A 13,524-nucleotide genomic window follows, 5' to 3' on the forward strand; every position below is an offset into this window, starting at 1 on the left:
CTGCTAATGTAGCCAAGGAGCGTGCAAAAAATAGACAGTGCTCAGAGTGGAAACAAGAAAGGGTACCTGGGACACTGATATGGAGACAACTCCATCAAGCCACCCCGATGAAAGCAGGAAATGTGCGCCGAAATGGTTTGGTTTGACTCAGGCTGGGCACCTGCCTGGGCCAAAGGCTACCAAAAAGGCTTCCAAAAGACAAGCATCGGGTTTTTCACTCCCATTCATATTTCAGCAGAAGTCCAGCATCTGTTGACCACTGATGCCTCTGGAGAACTTCACCCATGTGGCACACAAATCACTGATGTTCATACGCGTTTCAAGTCTCTTCCTGTACTACTGCATGAACATACAATGACAAAAGCGGCTCCACAAGGCTACTTTTTAACACATTCCTAAAGGCTGACCTGCAAATCAATAGACATTAATCACTACAGAGACACTCACTCCCGTATGCCACAGGCACAGAGCCTATATGTTCCTCTTAAATCCTACTCTGAGCATTTAAAGTGCTATTTTCAGTATTTCAACAGTGTTGGTTTCTGCACAGTAATGGATTTCACCCATAGTGAAGAGCTATCACGCTGCTGCGTATCTATTAAAATAAAAGCAATATAATTAGGCCAGCTACTGGGTAAAGGAGGCAATAACCACTTTAGCAAAGCATTGCCACCGCCCTTAAAGCTCCTCGTCTGAAAAGAAAGTCTCTTCTTTCCTTTGTTGTCCCCTCTACCATATTATTTTCCACAAATATCTTGGCATTGCCACTCCAATTATACACCAGCAGGAGACGATTACTGTGTGTCAATGCTCTAATTCACAGACATAACCTTTCTTCTACTTTTATATTTTACTGGGGATATTTTCCTGGGGAAGGAGGGAGGAGGGAGGGGAGTAGAAATGCCCTCCACTCACCACCAGGGATAGATGAGTCTAAAAATAATTTTGCCTGGTTCTAATCGATAAAATCACGTTGGCAAACCTCTTCCGAAGACACATGAAAGCAAGATAACCCACTCCCGCCAGCAGGCTGACCAGCAGGGTGGTGCCAAGGACCCTGGGCGCCCTCTTCTTGGCCACCCGGAACGCCGTTGGCAGAACGGCTGAGATTAATATATTGTTGACGTGTCCTAAAACTTTGTAAAATGCTTTTCTCTTCAGGACACGCTCATAATAGGCTTCCAAGTTGGGCCGCTTTCCATTTCCCCAGTTTCTTCTTGCTAATCCCAGAAACTTCAGGCGATGTAACGTGACGGCAAGTGACACATCTGCCAGGCTGAAGAAATCACCACAGAGCCAAGGCTGATTTCCATCTTCTGAGCAGAGATAAAACAAAAAGAATTAGGAGCTAACGGAATACAAGCACGCATAGAAGCCTCCACGGGCTCACATTTAATCTAGTGCTGTTTCAAAATGCTGCCTAATAAACACCACCAACACGTCAGCTATGACTTCAATCAATTAATATTTTACCCTGTCCTTTCTCCACACAATATTGTAAAGTCTTAGGCTCAGCAGCCTGGCCTACATTTGTTAAGGAAAAAAAGAGCCACGTTTCAGGTCCATAAATTAGAATGCACAGTCAACGCTTATTTTCCTCAACTGCTTTCCTCAAATCTGGATTAAATTAAACAGAAGTGGAAAGGAGGCAGCTTAGCTTGTACTGAAAAGCTACCACTTGCATGAAGAATTTAACATCCTGCCCATGTCACTCAGCTTTGTGGCATTCACTCAAGAACTGCTCATTTGCTGGAGACTTTCAAGTCAAAAATAAACAGCTGAGATGACGGACCTGCATCAAACACACCAGCTCAGCGAGAAGACAGGTTGTCAACCCGTTTTTCCTTTGTGCTTCCTAGACCCCAAAGCATGGGGGTTTCATGCTGAGAAGTTTGGGAAGCGATGGATATTCACCCTGCCCACCACTAGTCAGGAGCACTGATTACAGGATCATAGAATGGTTTGGGTTGGAAGGGACCTTAAAGATCATCCAGTTCCAAGCCCCCTGCCATGGGCAGGGACACCTCCCACCAGACCAGGTTGCTCCAAGCCCCATCCAGCCTGGCCTTGAACCCCTCCAGGGATGGGGCAGCCACAGCTTCTCTGGGCAACCTGTTCCAGGGTCTCACCACCCTCACAGCAAAGAATTTCTTCCCCAGATCTCATCTCAATCTCCCCTCTTTCGGTTTAAAACCATTACCCCTCATCCTATGGCTCCCCTCCCTGATCAAGAGTCCCTCCCCATCTCTCCTGTAGCCCCTTTAGGGACAGGAAGGGGCTCTAAGGTCTCCCCAGAGCGTTCTCTTCTCCAGGCTGAACGCCCCCAACTCTCTCAGTCTGTTCCTCACAGTAGAGGTGCTCCAGCCCTCGGAGCATCTTTGTGGCCTCCTCTGGACCTGCTCCAACAGGTCCATGTCCTTCCTGTCTTGAGGATTCCAGAGCTGGACACAGTGCTCCAGGTGGGGTCTCCCCAGAGCGGAGCAGAGGGGCAGAATCCCCCCCCTCGCCCTGCTGGCCACGCTGCTTTTGATGCAGCCCAGGATGTTGTTGGCTTTCTGGGCTGCCAGCACAATGGAGGCCCCAGGTGCCCTCTCCAGTCAAAGGAAAGAGGTGAATCTTCCTGGGATGGCTCAGAGCAGGCACTGTCAGGCAGCATCACTCCTCTAACTTCAGTGATCTGAGACACCTCCACCTGAAAGGGCTGACCTGTACTGACTACACTGAAAGCTGTTGAAACCCAGGATATGAGATTTGGTACTTAGCACAGCTGCCAGCACAAGTCCTCTGCTGGAGCCTAGATCTCATACAGGACTTCGCCATTCCCTCCTCATTTGCCACCTTTTGCAGTTCTTCCCACACAACAGGCAGGCAAAACCGCTGGCTTGAACATTCAGCAGCCCCTCTTTCACAGAATCACAGAATGATATGGGGTTGGAAGGGACCTCTGGAGATCATCCAGTCCAACCCCCTGCCAGAGCAGGGTCACCTAGAGCTGGTGCCACAGGAACGTGTCCAGGTGGGTTTGAACGTCTCCAGAGAAGGAGACTCCACCACCTCTCTGGGCAGCCTCTTCCAGGGCTCTGCCACCCTCACAGCAAAGAAGTTCCTCCTCATGTTTAGATGGAACTTCCCATGTTCCAGTTTGTGCCCGTTCCCTCTTGTAAGGCTTTCCAAGAGGGTGGAGGAGGGGCCACTGCTTAGTGATTAGTGCACTTAACCCAGACTGCTAATTCCGTGTATACCACAAATACCAGCACAGCATTTAAACAAGATTGTAACAAATTTGTGTTAAACACTAAGGTCATGATCACTACAGTGAACCGAGGCCTACAACTACAACATCGAGAATAATGTTATGTAGTGCAGGGTTTTTTTCAGTTTATTGATAAAATACTGCAAAATTGTGCCGCTAATTATACTTACTGCTGAAAATGTGATCCAGTGCTCTCATGAGACAGTGAGAACTCAATGAGAGTGTCAGTAAATTAAACTAGTATTTAAACCAGCATTGATCCTTCTGTAGTGTCAGATCTGTATATCCTAAAAGCATCAAATTGGATACATTAAACGAGTCCTACAATGGTGCCTTCAACAAGTTTATTCAGTCTCCCCAAACATAAGCACCAACAGGATTTAGCAAGAATAATTCCTTACCTGGCGTTTCCTCATTTCGCCGCTGCAGTTCAGTCTCCACCTGATCCAAAACTTTTTCCAGTTCATCCAGTATTTTCTTTAGGTATTTTATGTTATCGTGATCCAGCAGCTTAGACTAAATATATATATATATATATATATACAGGTTAATGTTTTAATCATTGAGCTGAGTTTATAATTTTATCAGAGAAACTTTGACTTAGATACTACAGTGCTTATTCATAAAATGGGATTATTTTCTCCACATGGTCAGATGGATACTACTTGGATGCCGGTGACAATTCAGATAATGGAAATAAAAGGAAGTAAAGATAAAAGATAAAGTAAAGTGAGAGATAATGGAAGCCTTGTAGGGTTAAACCACTGTATGACATTACTGGTAATGACCCGTGGAACAAATCTTTACATCATGCCGGAAAAAAATCGGACACTAACAAGCCCATAATAAAGAGGGAGGAAAACAAAGGGTTTTCTTACTTTAAGGCGCTTCTGTTTTGCTATATAGGCATCTTGAAGGTCTGGGTTTTCTTCTGCAAGTTTTTTCAATTCTGATTCTGTGTTACTTATTTGGCCTGATACAAAAAAAACAAACAACAAAAAAAAAAAAAAAAAACCACAAAAAAAAGGCGAAAAGGAATGACATTAGATATCCAAAAGTACCCACAATTCAACCCACAGGAACGGATCAACAGCTTGTGTACAAACGCCACACTAAAGACACAGGAAGTGGTACCTCAGCGAAGTGTCACCACCAAGTTGGGATTCAAAACCATCATGTTTTAGAAAACTTAACCTGCTGCATAACTGACTCCGCCGCTTAGAGACATGGTTTAGTGATGGTTTCTGTCAGTGTTGGGTTGATGGTTGGACTCGATGATCTGAAAGGTCCCTTCCAACCCAGGCAATTCTGTGATTTTAGGATTCTATCCATTTGCAATGAATCCTAAATAGCAAGTCATCTCCCAGGCAAGAAGGAGGAATTCTTGTTAATATTTTTCTCTTAGTCAGATAAAACCATTTTGCTGCCAGAAACGGTGCTAAATATATGAAATTCCACTACAAATCCCTTAGGTGTCTGATTTTTTTGTACCTCAGTTCCTGGGTTCCTACCACACTTTTCACGCTGTGAAAGTGCAGACAGGTCCATACGGAGATTTTCTGTAGGTCACGTGCATAATTCCACAACAAAAGCCTAAATACCACTGAGTATGGAACCCAGGTGTTGTCAGTCAGCTAAAATGTGACACCAAAATCTGTGATCCCTTTCAGAAATGTTCATTTTGGACTATATGGATGTTCTAGAAAAACACTGATTACATGACTTAACAAAGGAATGCTGTGAAAAACTTAAGATAATTTTAGTGATTACTACGTGTGTAGCCTTTTCTCTCCTTCAAAATGGGGCTTTGCTTGAAAATGCCATATGTACAGCCCTAGAGTACCAAAAGATAGTGAATAATAAGTTATCTTCTAAAATAAGTATTTCTAGTAGCAAACTGAGAACAAAATCATAATTATAGGGCATGAATCACCTCTCACTTGTACCTGATAATTAAGTTTAGTTCCCATTAAGTCTTATAAATTAAACTGGTAAAAAAAATCTTGCTAGAGAATAATGAACTCACTGTTTTATATATTCTTTGTTTCAACCTGACATGACTGCGAAAGCCATCTTTCAACAGAGTATATGAAGAAATTTAAGGATGTAATCACACAATTAAAATTTTATATATGCAATTAATTACTTAATTGGATTTGGCATGCACAAACATCATCTATAACTGAATGGTGGCTTATGAAATCTAGCACTTTGAAAAAGATCAGCTTTTCAAAGCTGAAAACTAAACCACCTGGGGAGAAGTTTGAACAAGCAAAAGAATTGTTTAGGAACATCCAGGAGCCATTCAAAAAAGTGCCTCAAATCAAGCAAGCAGGCTACACTTTTGAGTATAAAAAGATAAGAAAACATCCCAATTTAGACAAGTAGTAATTTTAGCTCTACCAGTATGAATGTGTGTGTGTAAACTGACAACAATACCAACTATAAGCCAGAGGGGAAGAACTCATACGCTCAGCAGAACACAAGGCAGTGTTGTAAAGTGAACCACAATAACGGCACTGACTGTTACCATGTGAAAACAGAAGAACTATCAATAATGCCTGTGAGAAAAGTACGATTATTCAATAAACAGTTATCACCCACATTTGGGGGAAAAAAAAAACCCAGACTGTACACTGATATAAGATAATAATTCATGTTACTTCAGTAAAAAAAAAAAAGCAATGGTAATTACTCTTACTGAAATTCTAAATCTCTCCAGATCCTTTTTATAAAGAGTTTCTTTTAAATAACCATTGATCATTGGACCAGCAATGCTGACTTCTAAATACTTTGCAACGCTCAAGGAGTTTCCAGCGGATGGAAAGAAAACAAATCCTGTGCTGGTGTTTTACAAAGGGTAACTCATGCAGCTACGAGGAAAACTAACTGCCTGCCTTCACTGCTGGCAACATCCCGGTGCAGCTAATAGGAGAACTGACTTGACAAAAATTTTAAGGAGGAGGATAACACAGTTTCTTGGAAACAGGATTTCTCAAACTAAGGCAGCATCATCTTTTATGATATTATGAATTTGGTAACAGTATAGTTGTATTACTTCTCAAAGTCTCTGCAGTATTTGAGAAGTCTGAAAGAGCATTCTAAAATATACCAAAATATCAACACAATATAAAACACTGATATTGAGCAAAAAACTCCGAGATCTCAGAACATAACTGTAAGCAGGGAATCATCACCCAGTCGCGTTCTTGGGATTTGATCCTTGTCCTAGAACTATTTAGTTCTTCTGTAATACTTAAAAGGAAACATAAAAGCATTTACTAGAGTTTGCCATGGTACAAAGACTAGAAGACTAAACCACGAAAAACCATGGCACTGACACCCAGTGGCCTGGACTGGTTGATAAACTGGGCCTAAGGAACCAGTTGAGGTTTTAACACAGTCCAACGTAAAATAAAAATTGAAGCAAAAGATATAGACCAGAAAAGACATTTCTAGGAGAGAGCGCTGGAAGTTTATCTGAAAAGCTAGGCTGAGGTCATGATCCACGACCGGCCGAAGAAGGATTACCCGTGCACTGCTGCCGTTGAAAGTAATGCCGGAGTCCTTAAACACACACACAGTAAAAGAAAAAAACCAAACAAACCCAAAAATCAAGAATAAAGAAATAAATATTTATCTCCTGATCTGATACCAAAGTGAACAGAATCTGCTGTCCAGTTCTGGTGTCCAAACCCAGGAATGGGTGAAAAGAGAGGTATGAGAACTGAAAGATTATTTGCCAAGGATTTTTCTGAATATCACCGAATGTCGTGGTATTGAAACTAAGTATTTCTGCAAACTACTGAATTTGATACAGGAGTTCATTCCAGGAGGTTCTCTGTTATAATGGGGACAGAGCAACATAACTTACAGGTACTTTCTCTGCCCTTAACGTATGTTTTCATGGGAAACCGGTATGTATATAAAAGTCCATCAGGTAAAATATCCATCCCAAGGAAGTCAGAGGATATTTTTTACCACTGATTCTAATCCTTTGTCCTGATTTTATATTGTTGTGTTATTTGCACCCAGGATTTTGGTTTAAATTGTGCTTTAGGAATTTCCATTGGTCAGATGAACCCAAACTACTTACTTCTGCACACTTTATTTTATTTTTTTTCTTCCCTACCCCTGGCACCAAGTCAACATCAGTACATTCCTCAGGCTAAAAGGCTGAATGATTCTCTTGTAATATATTAGATAAACAGACTCTGTATCATTGAGGCTAATCTGCATTTGCACCACTTCGGAGGAAAGCCATTGCTTTAATTTAATAGGTAAACTTATTACAACTTTACAATCGCAAAAAATGGGTCTTCAGTCTAGTGGTTTGCTGTGAGCAGTAATAGTGCTATTCCCTAGAAACTGCTTTATAAGCATAAACAGCAAGATCAGAAATTAAAATATTCACAGCTGTCCCAGCTGCCGTTTTCTGTTATGCACAAGAAGCGCATTTTCAATCATTAGGAAAATTAATTCCACAGGCATCTCTGAAATGTCACTTCTTCTCTCCTGTTTCCAAATCCTAACAGATTACAAAACCAGTAAAAAGGCTACACGCGAATTATCAAGGGCTGCACCTAAAACTGGAAATCTGTGCTCAATATATTCTGCTTAAGGAGCACTGAAGACACAAGACAAATGTAATCGTAGAACCATAGAATCATGGAATGGTTTGGGTTGGAAGGGACCTTAAAGATCATCCAGTTCCAACCCCCTGCCCTGGGCAGGGACACCTCCCACCAGACCAGGTTGCTCAAAGCCCCATCCAGCCTGGCCTTGAACCCCTCCAGGGATGGGGCAGCCACAGCTTCTCTGGGCAAAATGCGACACCCTATGAGTTAACAGGCGTTCAGGGCTACACCTGTACGTACTGCGGATCCTGCTGGTGGCGTAGGCTGGGATCATGGAGTCCACAGTTAACTCGGGGTGCAGGATGCAGCCATGCGTGTAGGCATCCATAGGCAAGGAGTCTAGAAGCTCTCTGTAGTGCTGCACCCTCGGGTAATACATGCTCCCTTCTTCTGGCATTAATCTCGGCACTTCCTCTGCAATACAAAGTTAAAAAAAGAGTCAAGAAAAGAAGAACCGCCTAAGTGATCAAGAGTAGTATTTCCAGAGTTACTTTGGTTACGTCCAACTGCTGCAGACAACACAGCCACAGCTAAGAAAGTCTCATGATTCCCCACCGTAACTCAACCGTGTTAACGCAGCTCAGCAAAATGTGTACATACGTATCACATTTTAAAATGTTTGAATCACAGAGTCACAGAATGATATGGGGTTGGAAGGGACCTCTGGAGATCATCCAGTCCAACCCCCTGCCAGAGCAGGGTCACCCACAGCAGGTCCCACAGGAACGTGTCCAGGTGGGTTTGAATGTCTCCAGAGAAGGAGACTCCACCACCTCTCTGGGCAGCTTCTTCCAGGGCTCTGCCTCCCTCACAGGAAAGAAGTTCCTCCTCATGTTTAGATGGAACTTCCACTGTGCCAGTTTGTGCCCGTTCCCTCTTGTCCTGTCCCTGGGCACCACTGAAAAAAGACTGGCCCCATCCTCCTGACACCCACCCTTTCAGTATTTATAGGCGTTGATCAGATCCCCCCTCAGTCTTCTCTTCTCCAGACTAAAAAGACTCAAGTCCCTCCATCAGAGAGATGTTCTAGTCCCCTCATCATCTTTGTAGCTCTCTGCTGTCCCCTCTCCAGCAGTTCCCTGTCCTTCTTGAACTGGGGAGCCCAGAACTGGACACAGTGCTCCAGATGGGGCCTCCTCAGGGCAGAGTAGAGGGGGGGGGATGACCTCCCTCCACCTGCTGGCCACACTCTTCCTGATGCACCCCAGGATGCCATTGGCCTTCTTGGCCACAAGGGCACACTGCTGGCTCATGGGCATCTTGTTGTCCACCAGACAAGCTTTTCCTCAGAGCTGCTCTCCAGCAGGTCACCCCAACCTGTCCTGGTGCAGGGGGTTATTCCTCCCCAGGTGCAGCACCCTACACTTGCCCTTGTTGAATTTCATCAGGTTCCTCTCTGCCCAACTCTCCAGCCTGTCCAGGTCTCTCTGTATGGTGGCACAGCCTTCTGCTGTGTCAGCCACCCCTCCCAGTTTTGTATCATCAGCAAACGTGCTGAGGGTACATTCCATCCCTTCATCCAGGTCATTGATGAATATATTGAAGAGGACTGGACGCAGTACTGACCCCTGGGGGACTCCACTTGTTATAATTGGAATAATTCCAATTCCCATGCAGCAACCCACGCAAGCATGTATTTAAGAGGCCTTCAAACCAGAGAAGTGGATGCAGCATCTCTTGTAGGGATGGGAGATGGTGGGACACACAGCCCTTTAACCTTTGCACAGTAGGGCACAGCTGAGGCTGCAATAGGTCGTTATGGCTGAAACGTTACTACAGCTGTAAATGCTGTAAAAAATTACAGTAGAGGAATCCTACCCAAAGCATGAAGTATTCCTGCACACCCCTGAGCTTCCCCCTGCCCTCCGTCTGCCCGGGCCCTGGCTCTTCATGCGATGAACATGCCAGCGTTAAACACATAGTATGTTCAACGACATTTTCCCCGTGGCTTAAGCGATCACGGCATTAAACCCCTGAAACACAAAAGGCTGCTTCTTCGTGCCTAAAAAATAATATAACTCTGCATTTTCTTCAAAAATTGAGGCAGTCTACTTTCCAGCAACAGGGACACAAGGCCTTTCAAAAGCCTGCAGGGGATCACTTCCGAGCTTTTTCTTCCCACTTTTTTACCTCCTCACTCCCGTTTTGGCTCCAAAAATAATTGCCTCATTCCACTTCCTCCCCCCAGCCCCTAAGATTATTCTAGAATTAAGCAGTAACGTGTGTCTTTCTTTTTCCTCCCCGCGGAGCAGAAGTTGTGCTGCTTTTCCCTGCTCAGCACGGGATTTTTGGCGTCGGTCTCCCCGGGGTTAGCACAGCCCAGCGCTGCCATTGCCGACTCCTCCATCCTTCCCGAAGGGGGAAGGAGGACAGTGGTGGGTTTTTACTTAATGCTGCTTGTAAAGGTGCTGGAGCTCGCTTTGAAGGAGCGTGTTTTCACCCCATACCACCAATTACTAGGAGAGCCCATTTATTTGGGAGACTATAAATGGTTTCTGCTCCTGAACGAACCAACACACAGCGAGACGGAGCTGACCCCAAAACTGCCTCACGCCGTGGGTACGCGGGGAAAGGATTTCACGCCGAAACGCCGATGGGATTTACCATCTACAAAGGTTGCTTCCAGGTAATCGATAATCTGCGTTGCCTCACAGATGATGTTTTCCCCGTGGATCAGGACGGGCACCTCCCCGGAGGAATTTAAGCGCATGAACCAGGGTTCGTTGTGCTCGCTCAGGGGCAGGTTGACATCGTGCTCCTCGCACTCCAGGGCTTTTTCGGCTATTGCCAAGCGCACCTGCAAGGGTATCAGCCGGGTTATCCCAGGAGAACCGCTCCACCGACATCTCTCCCCGATCCGCGGAGCCGGCCCCGGCTCCCGGCCCGGCCGCGGCCACCGGTCGCCCTCCCTCCGCCCGGACCCGCCGGCATCCCGGGAAGAGGGGATGGGGGGTCTGCAGTCCGCCTCCCCCCGGTCGCCCCCCTCACCTTCTGGGAGGAGAAGGACTGGGTCCAGTGGTACAGCACCAGCGGCGCCATCCCCGGCCCCCCCGCGATGCGCTGCGCCGCGCCGGGCGGGGCAGGCGGGATGCGCGGGTGCGCAACCGCAGCCGCGCCCGCCCCGCGGCCGCCCTGCCCTTGGGAATGAAAAGGAAGAGATGCCCGAGGGGCGGAGGGGGACGGATATCCCCCTTTCTTCCCCTGCACTGCTCGGGGGGGCGGCCCTTCCGAAAGGGAATCTGCCTACAGCATCCTTCAGGGAGGCGCAGAACGATGGATGCGCAGGTAAGAAGGTCACATGGCAGGAGTCTCCCCTCCCCCTCCTTTTTTTTTTTTTTTTTTTTTTTCCCCTTGAACAAGTACTTCCACAATGAATTTCAGGGACGCTGGCATCACGCTTTTGGCAAAAAGAGCGAAATATGTTATTACTCAGAAGACATCCTGAATCAGACCCTGTGAGTATAAATACTCCATTGCCACACGCACTTAACTCGGAGCAAGGATACATAAAGCTGTAGAATAATATACATTTATTTTGCCTCCAGAAGTGTTCTTTCCATCTCAAGAGACAAGGCTTCTCAATTATTATTTTTTTTCTAGACAAAATTAGAAGAAACGAACAATCTGTAGGGTTTGTTGTTTGTTTTTTTTTTTCCTATGTGAAGTAGGGTCCTGAAAAGCATCTGGTCACAAATGGTAGCTTCCACCATCAGCAAATGCTTCCACTGGAGATAGTTGAGAAGACGCAGCTTCTGATAGTCCATGCCTTATTCATAGACACTGTCTATTTATCTGCTGCATCGGGGAGACGAGCAAACTAAAAACCCTGGTGAGATGACAGAGCCCACAACCTTGTTCTCTTCACCCTGACTGCTCGATCCAAAATAAAGGCCACTACTTCAAGTGAACCGGATAACCCACACCCACAGGCAACTTTTATAAACCAGGTGAATCCCACCATTAGTAATCTGAAGACCTGAACCTCCTATGTCGAGAGCTACGTCCCAATAACATTGGATTTTAAGGTAAATTTTGACTAAGGTTAAGCAAGGGAATGGGATGAAGTCACTGAAAGAGACAAGGTAATGGACAAATCTTACAAATCAAAAGGGAAGAAACAAAGAGCTGGCTTCCACAAGGGCAGCCCCATGCCTTCCCAACAGACTGCCTCCAGCAAGAGTCACAAACCCAAATAACCTCCCCAGAAGGGCAGGCACGGTGACAGGCTTCTCACAAACCCCAGCCGACTGCAGTCAGTGTGCTTCTGACGGTGAATCCTACATTTGGGGGAATTTGATTTAATTGCAGTTCTTCAAAAAGTCAGAGAATGTGCATAGAATGGATAATAAGAATGCGGAATGAGATAAATACATTGTGACTGGGCTTGTTTCTCTCCAAGACAGGTGTCTAAGGGGAGAGTGCTGGAACACCCTCTCGGGCACAAGGGCTTTAAGCCATGGCTCGCTGACACACAGGAATTCTCACAGGCGGCTGTACAGTTCCTCACAGCTACATCTAACACTATCTCAAGGCAGTATTGGATACATCAGACGTTATTTTTTTTAATTTACATGCACTAGACACTCTTCCAGGTTTGGAGTTTTTTTTCTTCATTTTGTCTTTGAACCAAAATGTCATCGTGTGAGATACCAGACAGACCAGCGCTCCATTTCGATTCTCCTGTTCAACTAACTAATTTGATATCAAATGTGGGCTTCTGAGTTTGAGTTATATTTCGTTACTCGTTTTAGATGCCTAGAAAGGCAATGAAAGATATTGACTTTCTAACACAATAAAGAAAAAAAGGACGAGTGAGAACAGTATTTCCTACTACAGACCTTTTCAATAGCGGAGCAGCTGTAATCACACTCGGGTCTTCCCTCTTCCTTTAATCTTGTCAGCAGTTTTAGGCCCCTCGCTCCCAGAAAGACATTGAGGAGCTGGAGCGTGTCCAGAGAAGGGCAACGGAGCTGGTGAGGGGTCTGGAGCACAAGTCTTGTGAGGAGCAGCTGGAGGTGTTCAGCCTGGAAAAAAGGAGGCTGAGGGGAGACCTTCTCGCTCTCTACAACTCCCTGAAAGGAGGGTGTAGCCAGGGGGGGTCGGTCTCTTCTCCCAAGGAACAGGTGATGGGACAAGAGGAAACGGCCTTAAGTTGTGCCAGGGAAGGTTCAGGATGGATATTAGCAAACATTTCTTCACCGAAAGGGTTGTCAAGCCTTGGAATGGGCTGCCCAGGGCAGTGGTGGAGTCCCCATCCCTGGAGGTATTTAAAAGCCAGGCAGACATAGTGCTTAGAGACATGGTTTAGTGATGGGTTTTGTCAGCGTTGGGTTGATGGTTGGACTCGATGATCTGAAAGGTCCCTTCCAACCCAGGCAATTCTATGATTCTATGATTGCTAATGAAAACTCACTAGTAAGTCCACGTTTGCTGAACCACAGCTGTTCCCACCACTGACCACACGAGGCCTCCCTTTTCCAAAAATACAATGCGAAGTACTTTCTCCCTCCGGAGATGCTGAAGAAGAAAAGGGGACGATGCCTTTTTCTCCCTTACTTCACCTACCCTTCCACCTACGGTTGCTCCCAAGCCCCTCTGCCTTCTCCTGCACGAATGAAAGCAAGCAAAAGGTCC

The 13,524-nt window shown here is 45.6% G+C and overlaps 1 protein-coding gene across 2 annotated transcripts; it reads right to left on the bottom strand.

Annotated features, from left to right (window-relative positions):
• Window positions 1–933: 933 nt before the first annotated feature.
• On the bottom strand, window positions 934–10,929 carry GDAP1 (ganglioside induced differentiation associated protein 1). Of its 2 annotated transcripts, XM_074146553.1 has the most exons (6): window positions 10,879–10,929; window positions 10,495–10,687; window positions 8,131–8,304; window positions 4,132–4,226; window positions 3,655–3,769; window positions 934–1,316 (listed from the first exon to the last, which is right to left on the bottom strand). In XM_074146553.1, exons 1-6 carry the CDS (start codon window positions 10,927–10,929, stop codon window positions 934–936), a joined length of 1,011 nt encoding a protein of 336 aa, XP_074002654.1. The 2 variants fall into 2 exon arrangements, with proteins under 2 accessions (XP_074002654.1, XP_074002655.1); XM_074146554.1 differs by lacking the exon at window positions 8,131–8,304 and having other exon boundaries at window positions 10,879–10,914.
• Between the last annotated feature and the right edge of the window lie 2,595 nt (window positions 10,930–13,524).

This window comes from Numenius arquata, chromosome 4, assembly GCF_964106895.1.
Source record: "Numenius arquata chromosome 4, bNumArq3.hap1.1, whole genome shotgun sequence".
NCBI lineage: Eukaryota > Metazoa > Chordata > Aves > Charadriiformes > Scolopacidae > Numenius > Numenius arquata.

Bases quoted from the DNA above. Each gene is read 5' to 3' on its own strand.
- GDAP1 (XM_074146553.1), bottom strand. From the start codon at position 10,929: ATGGCGCCGCTGGTGCTGTACCACTGGACCCAGTCCTTCTCCTCCCAG. The intron at 8,305-10,494 runs GTAAATCCCATC...TTTGTATTGCAG, and splicing joins GGAAGCAACCTTTGTAGATG to AGGAAGTGCCGAGATTAATG. The intron at 1,317-3,654 runs GTAAGGAATTAT...ATCTCTGCTCAG, and splicing joins GCGAAATGAGGAAACGCCAG to AAGATGGAAATCAGCCTTGG.